The sequence below is a fragment of the Tiliqua scincoides genome, chromosome 6 (assembly GCF_035046505.1).
Source record: "Tiliqua scincoides isolate rTilSci1 chromosome 6, rTilSci1.hap2, whole genome shotgun sequence".
NCBI lineage: Eukaryota > Metazoa > Chordata > Lepidosauria > Squamata > Scincidae > Tiliqua > Tiliqua scincoides.
The window spans coordinates 88041701-88065923 of NC_089826.1; the positions used below are offsets into that span (position 1 = coordinate 88041701).

At 41.2% G+C, this 24223-nt stretch overlaps 1 protein-coding gene across 4 annotated transcripts in view; it reads left to right on the forward strand.

Moving 5' to 3' along the window:
* The window catches only part of CCDC91 (coiled-coil domain containing 91), a 117925-nt gene that overhangs the window by 48091 nt on the left and 45611 nt on the right, over positions 1–24223 (forward strand). For all 4 annotated transcript variants that reach the window (XM_066631803.1, XM_066631802.1, XM_066631804.1 and 1 more), the window contains exons 7-8: positions 3474–3551; positions 21849–21956. In XM_066631803.1, the coding sequence (XP_066487900.1) occupies positions 3474–3551; positions 21849–21956 (186 nt within the window). The remainder of the gene's footprint in view (positions 1–3473; positions 3552–21848; positions 21957–24223) is intronic.

Genomic DNA, 24223 nt, shown 5'->3' on the forward strand with positions numbered 1-24223 from the left:
AAAGTTCCAAACAACACAGTCCTGGAACGTGCTGGAATCCCTAGCATGTATGCACTACTGAAACAGACGCCTGCGTTGGCTCGGTCATGTCGTGAGAATGGATGATGGCCGGATCCCAAAGGATCTCCTCTATGGAGAACTCGTGCAAGGAAAGCGCCCTACAGGTAGACCACAGCTGCGATACAAGGACATCTGCAAGAGGGATCTGAAGGCCTTAGGAGTGGACCTCAACAAGTGGGAAACCCTGGCCTCTGAGCGGCCCGCTTGGAGGCAAGCTGTGCAACATGGCTTTTCCCAGTTTGAAGAGACACTTTGCCAACAGTCTGAGGCTAAGAGGCAAAGAAGGAAGGCCCATAGCCAGGGAGACAGGCCAGGGACAGACTGCACTTGCTCCCAGTGTGGAAGGGATTGTCACTCCCGAATCGGCCTTTTCAGCCACGCTAGACGCTGTTCCAGAACCACCTTTCAGAGCGTGATACCATAGTCTTTCGAGACTGAAGGTTGCCAACCAACTGTTCATACCTTAAGTAACACTTTCTAAAATATGTAGAATATCCTGAATTGCAGATACTTAAATTACACTTACATCGCCTTACTTTGGGGGCACTGAGATTTTTGCCATAGTCTTGTGTGTCACATTTAATCAATCATAATTGCATCCAGTAGACAGCAATGCTAACTATCTATTTCAACACTTCTAGCTCAGCAAAAAGGGTACTTTTCAATGCAGTACAGGATTTCCCTATGAAAACTGTTTCACATTTATATAGGCCAGATTTAACCTCTGAAAGCAATCATTTTAAGAAGTTACTAAATGGCTACTGTTTGGATATCAATAGTAAAATTATAAATGTTTTGCTAAAAATTGTAGAATTCAGCCGCTTCTGGAACTACCCCTGAGGAATATGATAGCTTTTAAGTATATGAACTTTTCAGTTGGACTTGCCAGTAACGTTTTAAAGTTTACTATTGGTTCATGGCCATGCTGTAACTAAGAAGCTACTTGATAACTGAAAAATGTGGAGCTAGCAATTTTTTTCCATAGTCTCGTCAAAGTCCTATAACACTGCCCCCCCCAAGTGTTGTGCTGCTTCACAAATTAGACCTATTCTTGAATGGATTTTGGGCCGCCAGTTCCAAAAATGGCATTGGTTTGGCTGTGTCAGCTCTCGTTTTGTTGATATGGCATATCCACCTTAGATTCAGATGTTCAGATGACCTGTTGAATCGGCATATAAGGTAGCCTTGCTGTACCTCCAAAACTAGAGCTGATAGGGCAAAGCTGTTTTTGGAGTCAGCACCCCAAATATATCCAGGAATAGGTCTAATTTTCAAGACACCAAAATATGTGTTGGGCTGTGTAATTAAGTTCTGTACGATGCATCCTTGGATTGGTCCAGAGCTTTGGACCGAAAACTAGTGTTTTTACCCATCCTTTAAGCTGCAGAGGACTGTCTGTCCAATGGGAGGCGGCAGCAGCAAGTGATTCCTTGATACCCTCTCTTTTGATGCGTTGTATCTCTTGTACTTTGTATTCTCTGTGTTTGGTAGTTATGCAAGGCACAAGTTGCTCCCAGAATGCTGCTGCTTTTACTTTGAAGAAAGGTCATGGCTTAAGGCAGAGCATGTGGTTTGCATGCCAGAGGTCTCAGGTTCAATCCCTATTACCTCCAAGTAGGAATGAGAGAGACTCCTCTCTGAAATCCTGGGGAGCTGCTGCCATTGGAGTTTGACAGTACTGAACTAGATGGACCAATGGCTTCCTAAGCAACTGTGAACTACCTGAAACTGTAGACATTATTCCTCTCACCATTCTTGGACTGGGCTTCAAGATGGAGTTTGATGGCTACGTTGAAAGCCATCATAGAGAAAGCTGCATCCTCATAGTCTGTAGTGGTCATGTCAGCCATGGTCCACACAGGTCCATGTGTGTGGACCACACATGGTTCACACCTGCCTTGGGTGTGTTTCATTTGCACCATCTTTGTACTGAATCCCTTCCAACATCATTGGTGGATATTGCACCCGTACACCCACTCCTTCAGCATCAACAACATGGCTCATACTGCTCATTGTACTGTAAAAGGTGCATAATGAAATCTTCCACTGCCATGTGAACTGGATTTTGTGCATTTTTATATTGCCATTTGTCCTTTTTGTTCTGAACCTGATTTTGGAATATGCTCTCAACCATCATTTCGAGGGATTGTCTGCTGTCTCTGCCTACACCTGCTGGCAGAGGGCTGTCCTGGCTTTGTCAGCTCTTTCAGAAACGCATTTTGGAAAGTAACTTGCTAATAAGGTTCCTTATGCTGGTTTCCTGGCCCCAGTTTGTAGTCCCTCCAAAGTCCTGACTCACCTCATAGAAAGACCCTTTAAGCCAATTGCTAGGGATGAGTGCTGCATTACTCTTATTCCAGTTCAGTTGTTTGCCCTGCTGGTCTGCTCCACTGTCTTCTGACAACTGCCTATAGCAGCAGTTCCCAACCTCTCTGTGAGTTCAGGAACTGCTGTTAAGTGCTTTCAGGGAGAGGGGCAAAGGCAGTGACGATTGCCATGATTACACCACTGCTGGGGGCAAAAACATGTTTTTTCCCCACTTACCTGTGGCAGCTCTGGCCCTCTGAGGATCCAGGAGCCTGAAGACTCAGCTGCAGCTCTCCCTGCACCTGGAAACTCCTGAAAATAGCAGTTTTCACAGCAAAAACTGGGAGTGGCTGCTTTTTCCTATTTTTAGCAATCTGCAGGTGCAGGGAGCCTGCAGAGGGATCTGCAGGCTCCCAGGACCCTCCAGAGGGCCAGAACTGCCACAGGTAAGTTAGAAAAACACCCTTTCGCCCCTGGCAGTGGTGCGATTGAGGCAGTCATGTTGCTGCTTTCAGCATTGCCCCCACCCCCTTAAGGTGGCAGTGAAAGTGCTTCCCTGGCAACACTACAATTTGGGAACTGCTAGCCTATTGGTCGGTCTCTCTCTCTCTCTCTCTCTCTCTGTGAGAGAAAGAAATCCTCTTAAAATATGTATTCATATGCACTTTTGCTTATAATATTTTTTTTCATTTTTGTATGGCCTGAGTTGCCTGCTCCCTACAACATCTTTGGAATGGGAAAATGGTTAAAACTTGGAGATGTGGCACACATGCAATCATGTCATTATATGGAAACTGATGTTGGCTATATGTGTGCCAAGGAACAGATAAGCAGTCTGGCATAGTGAGGAACTGGGTTTGTTCCAAAGCATGGAACCAAATTATCAGGGTCCCTCGCCCATGCCCAACCTGCCTCCCTTATTTTCCTCCATGGAAAAGTTTTTTGGGCGGCATAAATTGGGTTCACCTGATGTCTAAGTTGCTTTTTGCATTCCTGCCTTAGTACTAATGCACTGAAGCTGGAATTGTAGTAACTTTTAGTAACTGTGCATTCTATCCAACAAACACAGAAATATTTGACAATATCTTACCATAATTTGCTTACAGGAGAAGCATAGTCTTGAGTTGGAAGACTTGAGAAGAGCTGGTCACGAGGCCTTGGCAATTATTGTGGAAGAATTCAAAGTAAGTGTCCTCAACAATGATATGCTCCAGTGGGTTTTTATCTGAATTTTTCTTTCTGCTTTTTGTCATCCCTTTTCTCTTAATAAAAAATTAAGGTAAAGAATAGAAACGTTCAGCATCATGTATTTCAGTTTTTCAGGACAACAACTAGAGATGTGCAGAGCGCATCGCATGGTGTTCAGAGCAGTGCCAGTTACTTTCTGTGCATTTTGGGTAGGGAAGAAATTGGGAACGGAGTTACTGTGTTTCTCTCTGGGTTGTAACGTGCCTTGGCAGCAGGCTGAACTGGGAGGGGGTGTCAGGGGAAAAACACAAAATGGCTTCCGTAGCCCCACTCTTGCTCCTGCCTCTGTTGGTCACCACCATGGCCACCAAGCAGCATTTCTGCAAAGAACCAGCTGACTGGGAGGAACCCGCCAACACTCCTTTTCGACAGAGAACAAATTCTCACAGGTGCTATAAACAGACCACAGATTCCCTTTTGCAGTTTTCAAAGTCTCTGCCCTTGTTACTGTGATTGGAGGTTTCGTATGGGGGGAAAACAGACCTATTGTAATGCCGGACGGTTGTGCTAAATGGATTTTTGCTGAAGATCGGGCCGTTTAGTGTCAATATTGTTTCTTGCTCTCAGTCCTCCCCTCCTTGTAACTTCTGACCTATTCTGCTGCTAAGGGAGAGTGAAACGATGACAATTGAAAAACATGACATTTGGAACTTTTTCTTGTTTCTGGCCTTCTTTTCTTTGTTAATATCAGTGAAATGAATGCATTCCCCTATAAATTGAATCTTGTAATCCAGAGAGATGGAAGATTCACAAAGGTCTTCAGAAAATGAAATGATGTAGCATGGAACTGTTACAGACGTGTAGCCTGAACCCGGTCTCTATGTGGACTCCTGCACATGCATGCGAATCCCTTCTGCATTGAACAATTATGCTGCAAAAATTCTAAAGCACTGCTAGCTATCCTTCATTCCCATATTTCTTTTGACCAACAAATAGCATGCTACAACTTGGGGAAAAATTGGAATACTTAAAATAAGGGGAAGCAAATTTGAAGTCAACTGTGTTTACCTAGTTTGGTTTAATTTTTGTCTCTTATATTTTTTAATTATCCTTTATGTTTAACAACAGTAAAGGAAAGCAAACATAGCTGTTGGAAAGATGTTGGTTAGATCATGTAATGTTCTAAGAGTTTGTATTGTATTTCCTATGGTAAATAGTTCAGTAAATAAACAGTATAAGTCTACTTTAGCTTTTTGGGTGCAGTCTAAGCTTTCATAACTGGCACGTGTACCAGAAATCTCTGTTAACCTGCATCCCAGACATCCTGAGGCTGCAGAGATGCCAGCTAACTGTTGCCCACCCATCCACCTGCCAGCAGGATCCCTCACTTACCAAATGGTGCTCGACTTTGTGTTGCTGCTCTGCCTGCCTCCCTCCCTTCCTCTCTCTGTCCAGTAAGTAAGGGAGGGGGTTGGCAGGCAGGCAGTGTGAGTTTTATTTATAAAAATAAAACTTTTTATTGGTCAGCCTACTTGGTTAACCAACAGTCCCCATTCCCCAGGAATGCCAGTTAAGAAAGTTTTTGCTGTGTATGTGCATGTCTAAAATATAGAGTTGGACCTTGATATCCATTGGGATCTGTTCCTGGATACCCTGCAGGTACCAAAACCCATGGATAATGGAATCTGCAGGTAGGGTCCAATAGGATTTCTGGATGCAACTGTGACTGCATTCCACTCACATCTGGAGGTGTTCTGAGGTCCGTAGAGGCCGTGTGTGACCTCTCCCAGCCTCAGAGAGCCTTCTGAATGCAGCTGGAAGGCACTTCCAGTCACATCCAAGAGGTCAGGTGAGGGCCTTGAATGCAGGTCTGGCACCTGCACCGAGTCAAATTCATAGGTTCTGAATCCATGGATAAAGAGGCCCCACGTGTAACATAAAAGCAATGTATATGTTACAAATTCAGAAAATGTATGTACGTACAGAAATCAGGCATTCTGTAGAACAAGAGGGACCTGCAACCAAATGTGTCTTCCCAACTCTAATGCCTTTCTCCAGCTCTTAAAGGATCAAGTAGACTTGACTTAAGAACTGCTCCTTCTCTTGAAACTTTTCGGCGAGGCCTGAAGACCCTTCTGTTTAGACAAGCCTTCTGAGTTCCTGGCCTTTTTAACATCCTTTTAACATCTTTTAATATCTTTTTTTAACTTTAGGTTGCAGGCCTGATCCTTTTCTAATTTGCAGCGCTATGCTCTTTTACCTGGTTATTTTTTTTATCTGACTACTGTTTTTATGATATGTTATGTTTTTATCTGTTTTTAAATTGTGTTTTGTTTTAACCTTGTTTGTAAGCTGCCTTGAGTCCCTTCGGGGAGAAAGGCAGGGTAAAAATAAAGTTAATAATAATAATAATAATAATAATAATAATAGACAATTTTATTCTGCTGCCATATTCTGCTGCTGCTTTTTTTCCATCTGATACTAGAACATTCCATGGCCCTTGGGGGCCATTGAGCATGCTCAGTTCACGTTATGCTGGGTTCCCCCTTTTTTCCTTTTAATTTGCAAACATATTTAGTTCTGTGAACATACAGAGCCCCCTGAGTATGTAGAAACCGTTCTCTTTTCTGTAGTTGGCTCCATTTTGTATACAAAGTGATAGGTGCAGACACGCAAGTTTGGTGTTTGTGTATAGAAAAGGTGGGTCCCATGAAAGACTGTTGCAATAGAGACCTCACTTTCCAAGGAGCCACACTGGACTCCTTCAGGTTTACTTCTGAGGAAGCAGTTTTTGTTGCAGTGTGTTGCAGTGGTAAGGACTGAATAGCCTGTCTTCCATTCAGTTCCCAACCCCCTCCTGGCAACTCTTCTAGATTCCAGTAGTCCCCTCAGTATTGAGTGGAGAGAGAACTGGGCATCATCAGCCTCCCAGGGGAGGGTCTTCCGGAATCTGGGCACCACCACTGAGAAAACACTGTGTCTCATCTTTTTGTCAACGGAGCTTTTTCAGGCGCTGGGACACAGGGCAGGAAAGAAAAAAGCTTTGTATCATGTGATCAGATATGTATTATAAATATAACTAGATATTTCTGACTGAATCGGAAGCGAATACAAGTAGAATGACCTGAGAGGCCTTTGTGAGCCAGGGATCTTGTCAAGGTTCACAGACACTAGTCAGGACATACAATACACTTAATTTTAACATTTATTTGTTATGGAATGACAAACCTGAATGACACTTGTATCAATGCAGATCATTACTTTTAACATAAAAATACCTTTCCTTTAGCACTTAGGTCTTGCAATAGCATTTCACAAAATCCTGTCTGGTTCCAACTGATTGTTTTGTATGTGATAATTATGTTTAGTCTCTAAGATGCCAGTTATTCTGTACATTGCTGACTTGGTGTCAAGTGTGTTATAGAATGCCTAGAGAACCTGCAGGTCACTCGAGATTTAATGCCTTTCTAAGTATTTTGGGTATGGTATAGAATTCCTGGGCAATCTTCAGATTACCTGAATGTAAACTTTGCCATATTTAATAAAGTTTGGAAGTATTTTAAAAACCTTTTTTTTTGGTGGTAATTATTAGTCAGCTGAAAAACAATTTGCATTAGCTATATAGATTTTTTCTTTGCTTGAAAATATGAATATAAAAAGAATAATATCCAAATATTTTTTCAAGTCAATAGCTGAAAAAATGTCACTCCTTAGAGTGGTTTTTTTCTTGGATCTTGTAATTTATGAAGTGGGATGGGCCAAGGTGTAAGAAAGTGGTACTGTGAGTACCACCGTGTTCTGTGTACCACACAGAGCAGGTCCATGAACTTTTCTGTAAATAAGAGTTCTATATTATTCTGTATTGACATCATGTCAGGTGGCAGTGAGACCAGAGGAATAGGTAAGCTGCAGCATTGCCTTGATTCTAGCTCTTATCGGAGCCTTTCTACTCCAGGGGTGGTTTCCCTTTGGTTGTGAGATGAGCAATTTTTTGAAGCCATGTACTAATATTGTACATAAGAACATAAGAACAGCCCCACTGGATCAGGCCATAGGCCCATCTAGTCCAGCTTCCTGTATCTCACAGCAGCCCACCAAATGCCCCAGGGAGCACACCAGATAACAAGAGACCTCATCCTAGTGCCCTCCCCTACATCTGGCATTCTGACTTAACCCATTCCTAAAATCAGGAGGTTGCGCATACACATCATGGCTTGTACCCCATAATGGATTTTTCCTCCAGAAACTCGTCCAATCCCCTTTTAAAGGCGTCTAGGCTAGACGCCAGCACCACATCCTGTGGCAAGGAGTTCCACAGACCGACCACGCGCTGAGTAAAGAAATATTTTCTTTTGTCTGTCTTAACCCGCCCAACACTCAATTTTAGTGGATGTCCCCTGGTTCTGGTATTATGTGAGAGTGTAAAGAGCATCTCCCTATCCACTCTGTCCATCCCCTGCATAATTTTGTATGTCTCAATCATGTCCCCCCTCAAGCGTCTCTTTTCTAGGCTTAAGAGGCCCAAATGCCGTAGCCTTTCCTCATAAGGAAGGTGTCCCAGCCCCGTAATCATCTTAGTCGCTCTCTTTTGCACCTTTTCCATTTCCACTATGTCTTTTTTGAGATGTGGCGACCAGAACTGGACACAATACTCCAGGTGTGGCCTTACCATCGATTTGTACAACGGTATTATAATACTAACCGTTTTGTTCTCAATACCCTTCCTAATGATCCCAAGCATAGAATTGGCCTTCTTCACTGCCGCCGCACATTGGGTCGACACTTTCATCGACCTGTCCACCACCACCCCAAGATCTCTCTCCTGATCTGTCACAGACAGCTCAGAACCCATCAGCCTATATGTGAAGTTTTGATTTTTTGCCCCAATGTGCATGACTTTACACTTACTGACATTGAAGCGCATCTGCCATTTTGCTGCCCATTCTGCCAGTCTGGAGAGATCCTTCTGGAGCTCCTCACAATCACTTCTGGTCTTTACCACTTGGAAAAGTTTGGTGTCGTCCTCAAACTTAGCCACTTCACTGCTCAACCCTGTCTCCAGGTCATTTATGAAGAGGTTGAAAAGCACCGGTCCCAGGACAGATCCTTGGGGCACACCGCTTTTCACCTCTCCATTGTGAAAATTGCCCATTGACACCCACTCTCTGCTTCCTGGCCTCCAACCAGTTCTCAATTCACGAGAGGACCTGTCCTCTAATTCCCTGACTGTGGAGTTTTTTCAGTAGCCTTTGGTGAGGGACCGTGTCAAACGCCTTCTGAAAGTCCAGATATATAATGTCCACGGGTTCTCCCGCATCCACATGCCTGTTGACCTTTTCAAAGAATTCTATAAGGTTTGTGAGGCAAGACTTACCCTTACAGAAGCCATGCTGACTCTCCCTCAGCAAGGCCTGTTCGTCTATGTGTTTTGAGATCCTATCTTTGATGAGGCATTCCACCATCTTACCCGGTATGGATGTTAGGCTGACCGGCCTATAGTTTCCCGGGTCCCCCCTCTTTCCCTTTTTAAAAATAGGCATGACATTTGCTATCCTCCAATCTTCTGGTACCGTGGCCGTTTTGAGGGACAAGTTGCATACCTTAGTCAAGAGATCTGCAACTTCATTCTTCAATTCCTTAATAAGCCTTGGGTGGATGCCATCAGGGCCCGGTGACTTATTGATCTTTAATTTATCAATGAGGTCTGAAACATCTTCTCTTTTAACCTCTATCTGACTTAACTCCTCGGTTAGGAGGGGCCGTTCGGGCAGCGGTATCTGCCCGAGGTCTTCTGCCGTGAAGACAGATGCAAAGAACTCATTTAATTTCTCTGCCATCTCTAAGTCTCCTTTTATCTCCCCTTTCCCTCCCTCACCATCCAGAGGGCCAACCGCTTCTCTGGCGGGTTTCCTGCTTCTAACATATTTGAAGAAGCTTTTATTATTCCCCTTAATGTTGCCGGCCATGCGTTCCTCATAGTCTCGCTTGGCCTCCCCTATCACCTTCTTACATTTCTTTTGCCACAGTTTATGTTCCTTTTTATTCTCTTCATTAGGGTATTGTGATCTCGATCTTTGTTCTGTATTATGACTGGGATCCAAGGACAAATCTGAGTATTACTAGTAAAGAGGTATACCTGGTGGATTTAATTTTTATTTCTCTGAACTGTTAACCCTGCCCTTTGCCTCATTGAAGAACATATTGCTTTTATCTATCCCACTTCACCAAAAAAGAATGCACTGCTTGTCTTAAGGAGGAATTACACCTCAAGTTCATCTCCTTTGGAGAGAGGGAGAGGGAGGGGCAGGTCCTAGGTTCAATTCCCATCAATCAAAGGATCCCAGGTAGCAGATTTGTCAAGATTCCTCTACCTCGCGGGTGAGGTCCGTGGGTGTAAGTGCTCCTGGGCAGCACTGTCTCTCAGCCATGGTACCCAGAGGGCCACCCGTGCCATTTCCCTCCACGTCTGGAGCCATTCTGCACAGCCTCCCAACTGTCAAAAAGCCTTCTAAAGCAGTGTTTCTCAACCAGTGGTACAGGTGCCACCAGTAATACTTGAGGTGGTGTCTAATGATACTCACAGAACTTCTGGACACCTGCAACCTGGCAACAAAACAGGAATGCAATGCCACAAACAGCAGTAGGAGGCTTGGCTCAGTGGGCAGAGCTCCAAAGCATGCTTTTCACACTCAAAAAAGCCCTCCCATCCACCCTGAGCCTCTTACTGGTGTTTGTCATGTCACATCTGACCTCCCAACCCAGAAGTAACTGAGGATGATGTCATTGTCAGTTACTTCCAGTGGTACTTCAAATAGGTGGCCCATGTGAAGTGGTTTGGCCGGAGACAATCCTTGAGAAACTCTGTTCCAAAAATCTTCTGAGGGCTTTAAAATATCACTTTTTAATCACCTTTAAAGCATAATGGTTTTTCAGGGAAAACAGGAAGTGACTTTTTAAGGTCCTCAGAATGATTTCTAAGGCCTCTTTTCGACTTTCTTCAGAAGAGACATTTTACAATGTGGGGGGCACTTCTAGGCTTGCCGTGGGGCATCACAGTGGCCAGATTGCCACTGCTCTACCCAAGGCCTTGGGGCAAGCTGCTGGCAGTCAGAGTATTGAGCTAAATGAAACAATCTGATTCTGTATAAAACAGCTAATTTTATATATTTAGTTGCTTTAATTTGTAAATAATTTTACAAAAGCCCTGCAAATTTTTTACTGACTTTTTTTGAAACTTCTTGAAAACACTGTTCAGTAGAAACTTCGTTTTCCTGTAGGTAACGGTACGGCTTTCACCATTTGAGATGGTGAAATGTAGGGGTGGATGTTTACCAGTAATTTATGTCAATTCAAGTAAGATTGGATCATGAGCACAATCTAGCCAAAGTTAAAAATATGTTTAAATTCCATGAACTTCAGTGGAGGAGATTTATGGCACATGCTTAAACTCTGCCAGTGAAATCAGTAGGACTAAAATATGCTTGCTCTGGCTAGATCGTGCCCCATGTGATATGTGTACTTCACTCCATACATGCTGGGGTTTCTTGTGAATATTTCATTTTCCTTTCTAAGTGAGCTTTTCCTAGAGCTTACAGTTCCTTTTAGAATATTACTTAAAACGTAAGTGGGTATTAGGTATAGGTATTGGCAACCTTCAGTCTCGAAAGACTATGGTATCGCGCTCTGAAAGGTGGTTCTGGCACAGCGTCTAGTGTGGCTGAAAAGGCCAATCCGGGAGTGACAATCCCTTCCACACCGGGAGCAAGTGCAGTCTGTCCCTGGTCTGTCTCCCTGGCTATGGGCCTTCCTTCTTTGCCTCTTAGCCTCAGACTGTTGGCAAAGTGTCTCTTCAAACTGGGAAAGGCCATGCTGCACAGCCTGCCTCCAAGCGGGCCGCTCAGAGGCCAGGGTTTCCCACTTGTTGAGGTCCATCCCTAAGGCCTTCAGATCCCTCTTGCAGATGTCCTTGTATCGCAGCTGTGGTCTACCTGTAGGGCGCTTTCCTTGCACGAGTAAGTGGATCCAACGTAAGTGGATCCACTTTATCCAACGTAAGTGGATAAAGACAACAATTTTTCTTTTGCATTTTTTCTAGTCTGTAAATTAATACATCCCTTATATTAAAAAAGTAAGTGGATGTCTTGGACAGTGGTGCCAAGTTTGAATTCCCCATTTTTGTTTGTTGTGGAGCAGTTTTTCTAAAACCTGTTTCACTTGAGTGAACATTGTTTAAATTCAACTTTTTGGACATATGGATAAAACCTTCATTCAGCAAGAAGAAGTTGCTTCCAACTCTGACAAATTGTCGTCGGCTGCTTAGTGTTGGCTGCTCTGACTTGACCTTGGTTGGCGGCGTTTTGGTTTTGGCAAAAACTCAAACATTGTGCCTTGCCTTTTAAAATGACAGCATGAAACTCTTAAAAATGTGAAGCATTTGCCTATAGAAGTAAGATTTTATCATATAACTTTAAAAATAGTTTGTTTCAACTGCTAGGTTCTTGTGTTTTAGGAATGCATGGGAAAAAAGAATGCTGTAGTATTGTTTTTAAAGTATATGCCATTAATAGACATAGCTTCTGCGAAGCTATTTCACATTTGACCATGAGAAGCATCTGCCTGGATCAGACTAATGATTCATGTAGGTCAACATTTGGTTTCCAACAGTGGCTGGCTGGAGAGCTGGTAACCAGAGTGTCAATATGGCGGACTACTTTGGTTTGTTTTTTGTTCCCAGCAACTAGTATTCAAAGTACCATCCGGTCTTTCAACAAAAAGTTTCCATTTAGCTAGTGTGGCTAATAACCGTAGAACTTTGATAGAATTAACCTCCATGAATATTTAAATTCTTGACTAAAGCCATGTCTGCTTGTGACCACTGCCACATCTGGTGATTGCAGATTTGATTGGATAAAACAAGCATTACACAGAGAAGTATTTCCTTTACATGGTCTTAAGCCAATATATCCTTCTTGAAACTGAATTTTTCATCCTTTCCATGATAGCCGTGATACTTAGATCAAAAGATTAACCTCTTTTATGTGAATTGCTATTTAAAAATATTTAACTTCCATGATGTAGGTTTTGTTTGTTCATAAGTTCCTATTTAATTCCTAACTGTACACAGTTTGAGTATCCTTATCTGGAATGCTTGGGACCAGAAGTTTTACGGATTTTGGATTTTTTGGAATATTTGCATAATCATATGAGATGTTTTTGGAATGAGACCCAAGTCTATATACAAAATTATTTATGCTTCTTATACACATAACCTGGAGGTAATTTTAGACAATATTGTTAATAATTTTGTGCATGAAACACAGCTTATGTACATTGAACCATGATTTGTTGTTCTGTTATGAATGCATGCCAGCCGCCATGCTAAGGTCATATTATGTCATGTCAGCACTAAAAAATGTTCTGGATTTTGGAACATACTTATTTTCAGAATTCCAGTTGAGGGATAATTAAACTGTACCAGTATGCCTACAACTAAAGTCCTTCATTTGGTTTGCTCTACATTCAGTCTGCTTTATGTATATCTGATAGAAATGTAGTGGCAGCAGAATTGGCAGAACTTTTGCAGAGAGATTACCCACAAACCCAGCAAACTGTGTTTGAGATGTTTATATCAATAGCACTTTCCAACACCGTATTTTTTGAACACTTGGCAATGTCTTGTCCTTGCGTTTTCTTAAATGAACATTATGATTTTTGTTGTAATTATACTTTGTTTTGCATTATGTTGTTCTCGGTACTGTGGCTAGTTTCATGTTGCTTGCTGTTTGGGGCCTTAGTAGGATTTCAGAGGTTTTTCTAGTATAATAAAAATAATAATAAAACTAGGTATTTATATACCACCTTTCTGGTCATCGGATTACTCCTCTGACTTTATTCAAGGCGGTTTACATAGGCAGGCGTTTCTAAATCCTTCAAGGGGATTTTTATAATCATGGAGGTTCTCTCTTTCAAGAACCAACAGCATTTCAGAATGGCTCTTCCTGGTTTGGTCTCACTTCTGGCCTCCAGTTCTCCATGCAGGCTCCATCTCTCACATGAAGGGCAACCAAGATGCTTCTTGCTCACAACAAGAGCAAGTGGAATCACTCAGCTGGGCTTGTCAGCTGCTTCAAGATCTCGCCATTCTCAGCCGTTCAGGGAGGGTGTCCTCGAACTGGCAACCTTCTGATGTTATCTTCAGGCTAATGGAGGCTCTACCCTCTACACCAGACCTCCTGCCTAGTATGCTTTGTTCTTTATTTATAATTCATGTTGTTAAACTGCCCTGTATATCTTACCTTTCCATTATTAAAATAATGCTCAAGGCAGCTTGCAAAAAGAGACTTAGAAAGTAAAACAATAGCACAGAACAGCAATTCAGCTGTTAGCAACAGTCAAAGCAATTCAGCAATATGAACCTGACTTTATCTGACTGGAGATTAAGTAATTTTTACTTTGGAATGCCTGAACACAGTGAGAAAAAGCTGCTTGGGAGAGAGCAAAATGGGCCTATTTGTGGAGGAAGTTGAGAGTTTGGGTGCAACCATAGAGAAGGCTCTCTCAGGGGTCATCATCAAATGAATCTGAGGTCTACAGAACATGGACAGGGCCTCCTCAACAGAACTGGTAGGTAGTTCAGTGAAAACGTTGACGCAGCATGTTGCAGCTGTGAAGAAAGCAAATTCCATGCTAGGGGTTATTCAGAGAGAAATCAAGAATAAGGCTCTGAATATTACATTGTTCCTATGTAAATCTGTGGTGCGTCCGCATTTGAAATACTGTGTACAGTTTGTCACACTTCAAGCAGGATACTGTAGAGCTGGCAAAGATGCAAAAGCAAACAAACTGGCTCCTAGTCATGATGTCTGTGCGCTCCCTCCAAGCTCCGCAGCTGCATGCCTCCTAAAACCCATTGCAAAGAAGCAGTGGCAGGAAAAATGCTTTTTTTCTGCTTGTGGAGTTCCCAGAGGTAGCTGGTGGGTCACTTTGGGAAGCAGGATTTTGGACTGACTGGCTTTTGGTCCCATCAAGCTGGACTTTCCTTATTCTTCTGCATTGCTGCCCAGAAGGGAAACTCATCATACACCCACCACCACCCAACCGGGCTATCATATCTTTAATGACTAATTTTTAATCTTACTTGGACTTACTTGGAGAACCTGGGATATCTGAGGGACTGCCTCCTTCCCTACAATCCTGCCCGTGCTCTTAGATCATCTGGGGGGGGGGCCCTTTTGACTGTGCCACCACTAAGAGATGTGAGGGGGGGGGTGGCCAGAAAGAGGGCATTCTCGGTGGTGGCCCCCGAACTGTGAAATACCCTCCCCTTAGAACTGAGAACTGCTCCCTTGTTGCTAACATTTCGGCGTGGACTGAAGACCTTTTTATTTCAAAAAGCTTTTAATTGTTGACAGGCTGGCTGGCGTTCTTGCTTCTTGCTTTTTGTTTGAAAATCCACAGGGTTTGTTTGTTTTTAGATTTAATTATTGTAAATTGTTTTTAATGATTGTTTTTAATGTTGTATTTTTAAAGTGTTTGTAAGCCGCCTTGTGTGCCTGTTGGGCAAAAAGGCGGGGTATAAATTAATAAAATACATAATAATAATAATTAGACCTTGGTCACAGTGCTGGTCTTAAGTACCTCCCAAACCTTCTGTTTCAAAATGAAGCATTTTTTGGAGTATTGAGTACATTTTAGGAACCTGAAGAAAGCCCAGAGTGTGGGAAGAATAAAATACATCCAAGATAGTCATTTAATAAGATATATTGCCTGACAGGACTAAACATAACTGCTTTTTCCACCTCACTCATGACATTGGCACATTGATCAGAGGAGGTCTTTTTTTTGTTGCACAACAAATCAAACTATCAGTTTCTTTTCCTGCTCTATAAGCCAGCATGTTGCTGTAGATTGAAGTATGAGATTTAAAACTTGGCAAAACAGAATATTTGATTAGCCGGCAAAACGATTGAAGGCTGTGCCAATTTGGAAATTTAAGAGCTGCCTCCAGAGCCAAGTTTAGTCAGCCACCATCAGTGCGGACATTAAATCTTCATTTTTCTCAGACCTTTTCTCATTGGAAGCATTGGATAACAAAACACGATATAGTTCAAGCCATTACCCTGGATTATCCAAGCTGCAATATTGCAATTTTCAGTAACGTTTCCAAATACGCTTTTTTAAAATATATACTTGAGTAGACAAATATTGCAATGTCTTCTCTAGAGAACTGTGCTGTTATGTATTGAGGCAGTATTGGTGCATTCCTAAGTTTGTCCGTTATTAACCACTCTATTTTTGGATGTAGAATTGGAGTTGCCACAAAATTAGGATTACACATCAAAAGGGGTGTAACCTCCCACACTTGAAATTGAGCCACATTCCTTAAAAATAGATGTCAATTGATAGACCCTGAACAAATAGAATTATAGGACAACGTTATTACTAAACGAAATGGATATTCTTTAGATGTGCGGGAATCTCACTGTATGGACAAATAATTCTGCTTGGTTGAAATATTTGTGTGTGCATGTTCATGCATGCACACATATTAAAAGCACAGTTTAAAATTCCATGGCCATTTACTCTGACATGTAAGAATTCTTTCCTGTGCCAACTCAGGCTTTTTGTTTTCATTTCCTGCTACAAGACCCTGTTTCCTGAGCCATAGGAGAAACCAACTCCTTTTCCTGAAAAGTTTCTAGAGAAGGAAAATTTTAATTTTAATCTACCCAGGGATACAAGTGGAAAGCAAATGCCTAAAATTTTGAACCTGGAAAGCAAGCTTTTGGACCATCACTGATGGAGAGATGGGTCAAATTTTTTGCCATATTTGATTTTAGTAAGATATAATTGATATAAATTGCATTTTCACTAAACATGGTAAAAGTTAAGAGGCATTTTTTTGTGGAGCAGATGTAATAGCAAAACTGGAGAAAAGTCAGAATTTCTGGGGTATATGTAGTGATATATGTAGTGAGTGGAGCTTGGAACCCTTGAAGAGATGTGTAAAAGGTTGCCGTTTCAAGTCTTCGGAAGACTTTCTAACCTCTGCTGATGTCAGGATTTTTGGCAGACGGCTTTTAACATGTTTGCACACAATTGGAAGCACCTGCTAGATGGGAGAGGTTGCTTGATAGTCCAAAGTGGGTCTGCGACTTAGGAGATGCAGAAAACCAACTTACAAAGTCTCCTAAAAAAGTAGAATAAGTTTTTTGATGTACAACTTAGATGTTAAAAACAATGAAAAGTCCTGTTGCACCTTAAGGACATGTCCGTTTATTTCAGTATAACCTTTTGCATCTGATGAAGTGGTCGATGGTCTGCAAAAGCTTATGCTTAGCTCGGTTTGTTGGTCCCAAGTTGCCATGGGGGCCTGTTGTTTTTGCTGCTACAGGCTAACAGTTATCCCTCTGGAATAGATATTTTAAGTATCCACCTAAAAATAATAATACTTAGCATTTGCATAGCAATTTCTCTGCACAAAGCACTTCACATTATTGCAACATTGTATTTACAACAACCCTTTAATGCAGGGGTCTCCAAACCTCGGCCAGGGGGCCAGATGCGGCTCGCGGCGAGCCTGTATCCGACCCGTAGCCAGCCTCTTGTCCCCTGTAAGCCTCTGGCCCACTTGGCCGAACATGACTGGAACTGTGCTCTGGTTGCATCTGGAGGGTTGGGTCTGGTCTGAAGAGCCAGAGAGGTTGAATGAATGAGCCTATTCATTCATTCATTCATTAAGTTCCATCTCTGATTTATTTATACACATTTTGTATTTAAATTTTTTTTCCGGCCCTCAACACCGTGCCAGATATTTGATGCGTCCCTCTGGCCAAAAAGTTTGGAGACCCCTGTTTTAATGTAAGGAAATTGTTGTCCACATATTGCAGATGGGGAACTGAGATAATGGCTTAGTTAAGGCCATCTAGTGCAGGGTTGTCAAAGTCGTTTTGTACAGCAGGCCAGATAGTGTTCATGGCGCTTGCTAAGGGCCAGAAGTGATGTCATTAAGCAGGAACTAACATCATTAAGCAATTGATGGCCAGAAATAAGCACTTTTTTCTACTTAGGAACTATTAGCTGCAAATGACAGAAGAAAAAATATGCAAATCTTGATTATATTTTCAAGTTATAGGAGAGCCCAGTTATCAACTCGGCTTCCCTTTCAGGAGCACTGCTTTTGCTGAGGCATCACACTGCAACTCAGCAACTGAGAGGTGCTCTGCAAATGACATCTTGGAAGAAGTGGCAGTGCTGAAAGGGTGGCCCACGTGTTAATTGGGCTCTCCCGTCACCTTGGTAGCTTCTCCTTTCCTCACCCTCTTGGTCTGCCCCTTCCCCCATACTGCTCCTTGCCTTTTGAGGCCTTCTTTTCTCTCTCTCTCTCTCTCTCTCTCTCTCTCTCTCTCTCTCTCTCTTCCTCCCAGTGCTTCAGTAGAAGCAGCACTGCTGAAAGGGTGGCCTGCATGGATTCTCCCAGTGCTACCCTGTCAGCAGTTTTGCTGATGTACTGCTTCACAGTTCTGCAGCTGATAATGGATTATGATGGTGCTGGGATAGCCCATATATCATGCGGACAGGAGAAAATTTCTGGGAGTTGTATCTGGCCCACAGCCCTTATGTTTGACAGTTTTGATCTAGTGAGTTTTTATTTATTTTTTAATTTTTTTAAATTTTTCCAAAAACAAAATAACAAACACACATAACACATAGTACAATACATACAAGACATAAACACAATATTAGAGGATATCATACATCACTATAACTAATAAATCATTACATATTTCCTAATCCAGTTCCTCTTCTACGTTAGCCTCTTAATATCATTTCTCATTTATCTATCGTATCATATATAATATATCATATATATAATGCATTCATCTAAATACCCTATCTTATACTTCTACAACTTTATTTTCAACCTAGCATAAAATAATTTTCATTACTCAATCTATATCGGTTACACTGTTGATCCAAGCTCTCTAAAAATCTGTCCATTTCCACCACATTCATTATTTTCTCAATTAATTCATCTCTCATTGGGATCTTCGTGTCTTTCCAATATCTAGCATATAAAATCCTCACAAAAATTAATATCATAATCCAATATCTAACATACTAAATTCTAACAACTTTTAATATCCTAATAATTACATATATCATTTCTCTATCTATAACATCCAAAATTAATATATCCTCATGACTAAATACATAAACATATACGTAAACATCCAAAACAATATCACCTAAAATTAATTCTAATTCATTAAAATTATCCTCTAACATCTATTAATATCAAACTAACTAAAATTTTTATACATATTACATATCACCCATAAAGCTTATATAAATTCTCATTGACATCTAATAAGCTTTAATTTCTAACATACAAAATTAACACATTACTGTCTTTCTTTTTATCTATTCCCTTGTCTCCAACCTAAATATCCACAGGTCTGCCAAATCTCTTCTCTGATCTTTCCATCTTTTTTCTAATAAATTTCACATGAATTCCTCTTAACAGATCACAGTTTAATGTACTCACCCTTCTTGCTAAATCAGCATCTTGATGAGTCATCTCCTTCACTTAATCAATCCAATCTGCATCAGTTAGTCAAAGTATTTCTTCTCGTTTCTGGTCTGGTGACTTTTGAGTCTTTATCTTACAAGTTATCTCCATTAACATTGTCTCTTCCAATTGTTTGTTTTGTCCTATCTCCAGTGTTTTGGATTTATCTTTCATTTCTTTGCTCTTCTGGTGATCCTCTCCTGTTTGTTGCATATTAGACTCATTTGTCTGTTGAATTAAGATTTCCAGGCTAATTTGGATTTGTAACTATCGATTTGTTTGTTGCTTTCCCATTTCCAGTACTTTTTCCATAATCCTTTGTTTTTTCTCATGTGATTCGGATATAACATCTTTAAGTTGCACACTAAGATCATTTAGTTGAGTAGTTAACACATCCAAACTAGCTTGAACCCTCAGATATTGATTTGTTTGTTGCTGTCCCATCGCCACTAATTTCTGTATATTGTCTTGTATTATCTGCTTCCATTCTTTCCTTTTTGGTTCCTCTTGTGTTAGTTTTCCCAAGCTGGACTCTGGGGCAGAAAAGCTCCTAACTTTCTCTCCTTTTCCTGTCATCCTTTTTCTTCCTTCTTATATCTTCTTTCTTCTTACTTCACTTGTCAAGTCCTGTTCTTGTCATAGTATCTTTTTTAGTCCACTAGATGTCCCTGATGTTCTTATTTCTGTTGTTTTTATCTTATTTCTGTTATTTATATTTGTTTCTATGTCAACCACATTCTTTTCCAAGCAATAATCAAAGGAATGTAAACAATCAACCACTTTTGCAAAACAAAAAAAATGCAGGTCTCCTGCCGCTCTCCACAGGCACTCCACAAGCTCGCCACAGGAAACTGAAACTGAACACTCCACAACAATAATTGTATTCCAAGATGGTTAATATGTAATCCAACAAATTTTAGATTTATAAAGTTAGAGTTATGCACATATTTCCATAACAAGCTTAGTAGATTTCCTCCAAAGCTTCATCTCACATCAACAAATAAGCAGAGAAAGCCTCCCCCTCCTTCCTCTTCTCCCAGGAGGGGAAAAGCCTGCCCCTCCTTCTTCTTCTCTCGGGCAAAAGCTTAATCAGGCAGTCAATTAGTCAATTAATGCCAGACACACACAATGGAACAACACTCACCTGCTTTTTTCAACTTCCTTCCCTGCTTGGAGCCTTCGGCTTAATTTCAACATTGAATCCTCACCATCACCGACATCAATGGCTGGGTTCCCTTGGAGAAAAAACAGTCCCTGGCTGGACCCTTCTTCTCCGAAACCGTACACCATCTGTAGGATCAAGGCCTCTCCTGACCACTGATCCTCGGATCTCATCAGACCCATGATTCTGAGAAGAAATAGCGTGCTTTCCAAGAGCTTTCCAGGAGCTCAGAAAAACATGGCTACTCGACCACCTCAGGCCCTGCCCCCCTTGATCTAGTGAATTCTTGTCAGAAGCAGGCTTTAAATCTGTTCCAACTTTTTGGTTATATGCAGCATTTTGCTTAATGTTCCCTAGCAAGTGCATCTACTACCTTGCAAAATAAAAATCTATTTTAAGAGATTTGGACTCTTTTTGCTTACTTGACCATGCATGCCAGAGTTCTGTTTTGTATAAGGTAAACTTTTTCACATAATTAGCATAATTGTAATTGCAAACAGTTTGGCACTCAGATGTATTTGAACATTGACTTTGTACACGTAGGTTTTGCTCAGTAAAGTGCATAGAACATATTTTAGAAACGAATGATACAAATAGTTACTTCTAGAAGTAGATAAATAGGTACCACTTCAGTAGGAAGGTAACAGTGTTTTGTGCGCTTCAGCATTTAGTTATGCTGGCCACATGACCATGGAAGATGACTTTGGACAACACTGGCTCCCTCGACTTGGAGACAGAGATGAGCACTGCCCCCTAGAGTCGCACATGGCTGTACAGGGGAAACTTTTACCTTACTAGAAGTAATTAGGATTACACAGAGACAGAGGTTGGCTAAAATATTAGTACACTGAAGGCAAGGAGTGGATGTATTATGGCTTCTCTGTCAATGGCTGGAGTTTTCTCCTCACAATAAGAATGCTGTAATTTCTGCTCGCCTGAGCCCATTCATAATTCTACTTTCCCTCTTTCTGTTGCTTTGGTGTAATAGGGGGTTTTTATTTTCATTTTTCACAGATCTGACTCACGGTCTCGCAAACCAGAGTGCGAACTATTTTGGGGGGCATTGCTTCTATATTTTCAAATAGCTCATAATTTCCATCTGCTTTCACTTGGCTTGTGGTTGTGAAGATCATGCTTGGCCCACGGGATCTGACAGTGTGTACTGAGAGGATGTGGAGTTTTGTCAGCCAGTGAAATATGTCTCATTCCCCGCCCCCACCTCAATGGCTTTCATATGCCTTTCATCTTGTGTGGTCCTGCTGAACTGGATATGTTTAACAGGACTGCACACCTTCCCTACCTGCGACTGGTCTTCCATGCAACAGATCCTCATGAGAATCGATAATTGTGGTTAACTGAAATAATAGAACATAAATTAGACTATTAACCACACTTGCCTTGGACGTTGTGTATACATAGTCTGTGGATGTACTTTAATATCAAATTTCAGTTGCATGCAAATGTTGCTTAATAGGAAATGTGTCAGAAAAATCCATTCCTATTAGGACGCTGACTGTCTTTTCCATTTGCACGACTTGTCTGCTGTGTTCTTTGTTACAGTCTCTGCTGCAGTCTACCGTTCAGACACGGGAAGAAGCCATTGAAAAACAGTACGTTTCTGCAGTTGAAAAACAGGCACGCAAGTGTGAAGAGCTGCTTATTGCTCAGGTAACTAAAGTGTTTGTCCCCAGAGGTTCAAATAAATATATGTATACCTCAAACAGGAATCAAAAACCATAGTAGTGCTTAAGAGCATGCACATGCCCAGTGGAATTACTAACTCCACCATGCTTTTTTTTTTTTTAACGGCAAACCTCTATGTTGTAACACAAACAACTTTTCCGAAGTTTGAAAGGTAGGATTCCATGAGGAAATGTAGGATGTGACGTGAGAGACTGTGGTTTGAGGGGCACTAATCCAGAGCTCCTTTGGTATGCAGGACTGGTTGTGTGGTTCAACATACCTTTATAAAAATGTATATTTTACATTTTTCTTTTAATAATAATGCTATAAATCATATTATTGTTGATACAATTTATATATATAAATTCATTTATAATCTATACATTCAACTATATAATGTTCAATTTTCATGTAAAAGACCAGTGTTACCAACCGTATATTCTGCTTAAATCATTGGCTCTCAAAATGTGTAATAGTAACGTTCATAGTAATTCCTTATTTTCTTTAACGCTTCTTGACTGTTTCATGAAATGTTTGTGCCAACTTTATTGTATGCAGGACATGCTAAACTCTTTTAACAAACCAGCTAAAAAAGTTCCTGGCCTTTTCCCTTTGCAAATTGGGCAATAATTAATAAATTGGCTACAATTTCTTTGATGTTTTCATACTATATAACTTCCATATCTTGAAAGTTGTATTATTAGTGATACACCTCTGATAATGTCTGAATTTTACTCCTGGCTCCAGAGTCCTAGAAGTTCTGAATAGTATCACACTTCCACTACATAAAATGTGTCATCTGCCGTCGGTGCTCAATGTTGTTGATGTGTGTCTTATATCACTCTGTTACATTTACTTAATTATTTACAGTGTTATATAAGAGTTTTTATAGTGATTTTCTCCTCAACTAGTAGAGAGTGTCTAAATTCATTCAAAAATGATTTCCTGCTTTTCCAATATCTGGTTATTAACTCTATTCATCTTTTTGAAATCTCCCCCCCCCCCAACTTTCTGTATACATTTTCTATTCATTGTTCACACTGGGTCCTTGGCAGATTTGAACTCACTAAAGGGTTTTCAGAATCTGTCCATTCACCTTAATGTCATACTAATTTGTAAGAGAAACTGCCCGATCTGGAAAAAACTGAAATATCAGTGGCCTATTACTGCTCTTAGAGTGAAATCCTATACATGTCTGCTTGGGATTAATTTTCATTGCTTGTTCCTTTTCTTGATGCTGCTGCTAGTTTGTTCATCTTTATTGTAACGTACAGTCCTGCGTCGCTTAACAACAGGGATGTGAACCAGCACCTCATTGCCAAGTCAGGCTTGATGTTAAGCCTCTGGAGGTGAGGGCAGCCGTGCTTTCCATGCCTCCATAGGCTTTTCGGAATCTCTACGAAGTTCAGAATGCCCGTTTTGGGTGAAAATGCGCAACTTCAGGTTTCCTGGGAAACGGCCTAGACAGAGACTACTGTAACTAGTTAGCAAGATGGTCAGCAGAGAAGGACTAAATCAGGAAGCTGCATGAGATCTTAATATGTTTTTCAGGTTATCGTCCATTGGCTCACATTATTTGACCAAGTCACAATTATTTAGTTTCAGAACATTCAGGAAAAAGTCACACCAAACAGATTTATGAAATTACAGCATTACCGAGTATAATTTCTATCTGCAATACTGTTTATTAGTTTTTGAGGGTGAAATAGATCTGTTAGTGATTCTCTTAATATGCTTTGTGGTCACTTTTACTAACAATTAATTGCAAAACTGAGCTCCTGTGGAAATCCCCAGCTGTCATATCTCCCCTCCCTTCACTTGACTGCCTTATGCTAACCTTGGCAGGTTTCTTATTGCTACTATCTTGGTATGAAGATATTGTATGATTACAATTTTGATTAATACAAAAGCAAGGCCTTTTGCTTGGTCTTCAGACTATCACTGTAGGTCTGGAGTCTATCCTGCTTCCACATCGGGAACCTTCAATGACTACCACCTATCTTCTTGGCCCCCAGTGGATTTGAGGGTCTTGCCGGGTGCAGTCAGCTGTCAGTGTCCTATGTGAAAGACGCGCATGGATCTAGTGGTTTAGAAAGTCTTCTGAATTTCCTGCTTCTTTCTGTCACTCGCTTCAAGTCCCTCCTGTACAGGTCTTTTCTTCCTGTGGTAACTTCTGGAGAAGTTCTGCCAGTATTGTTTTGTAGAACTTGTGGCTTCCTTAATATAGTAAAGGGTGAAAACCTGCACCTGTA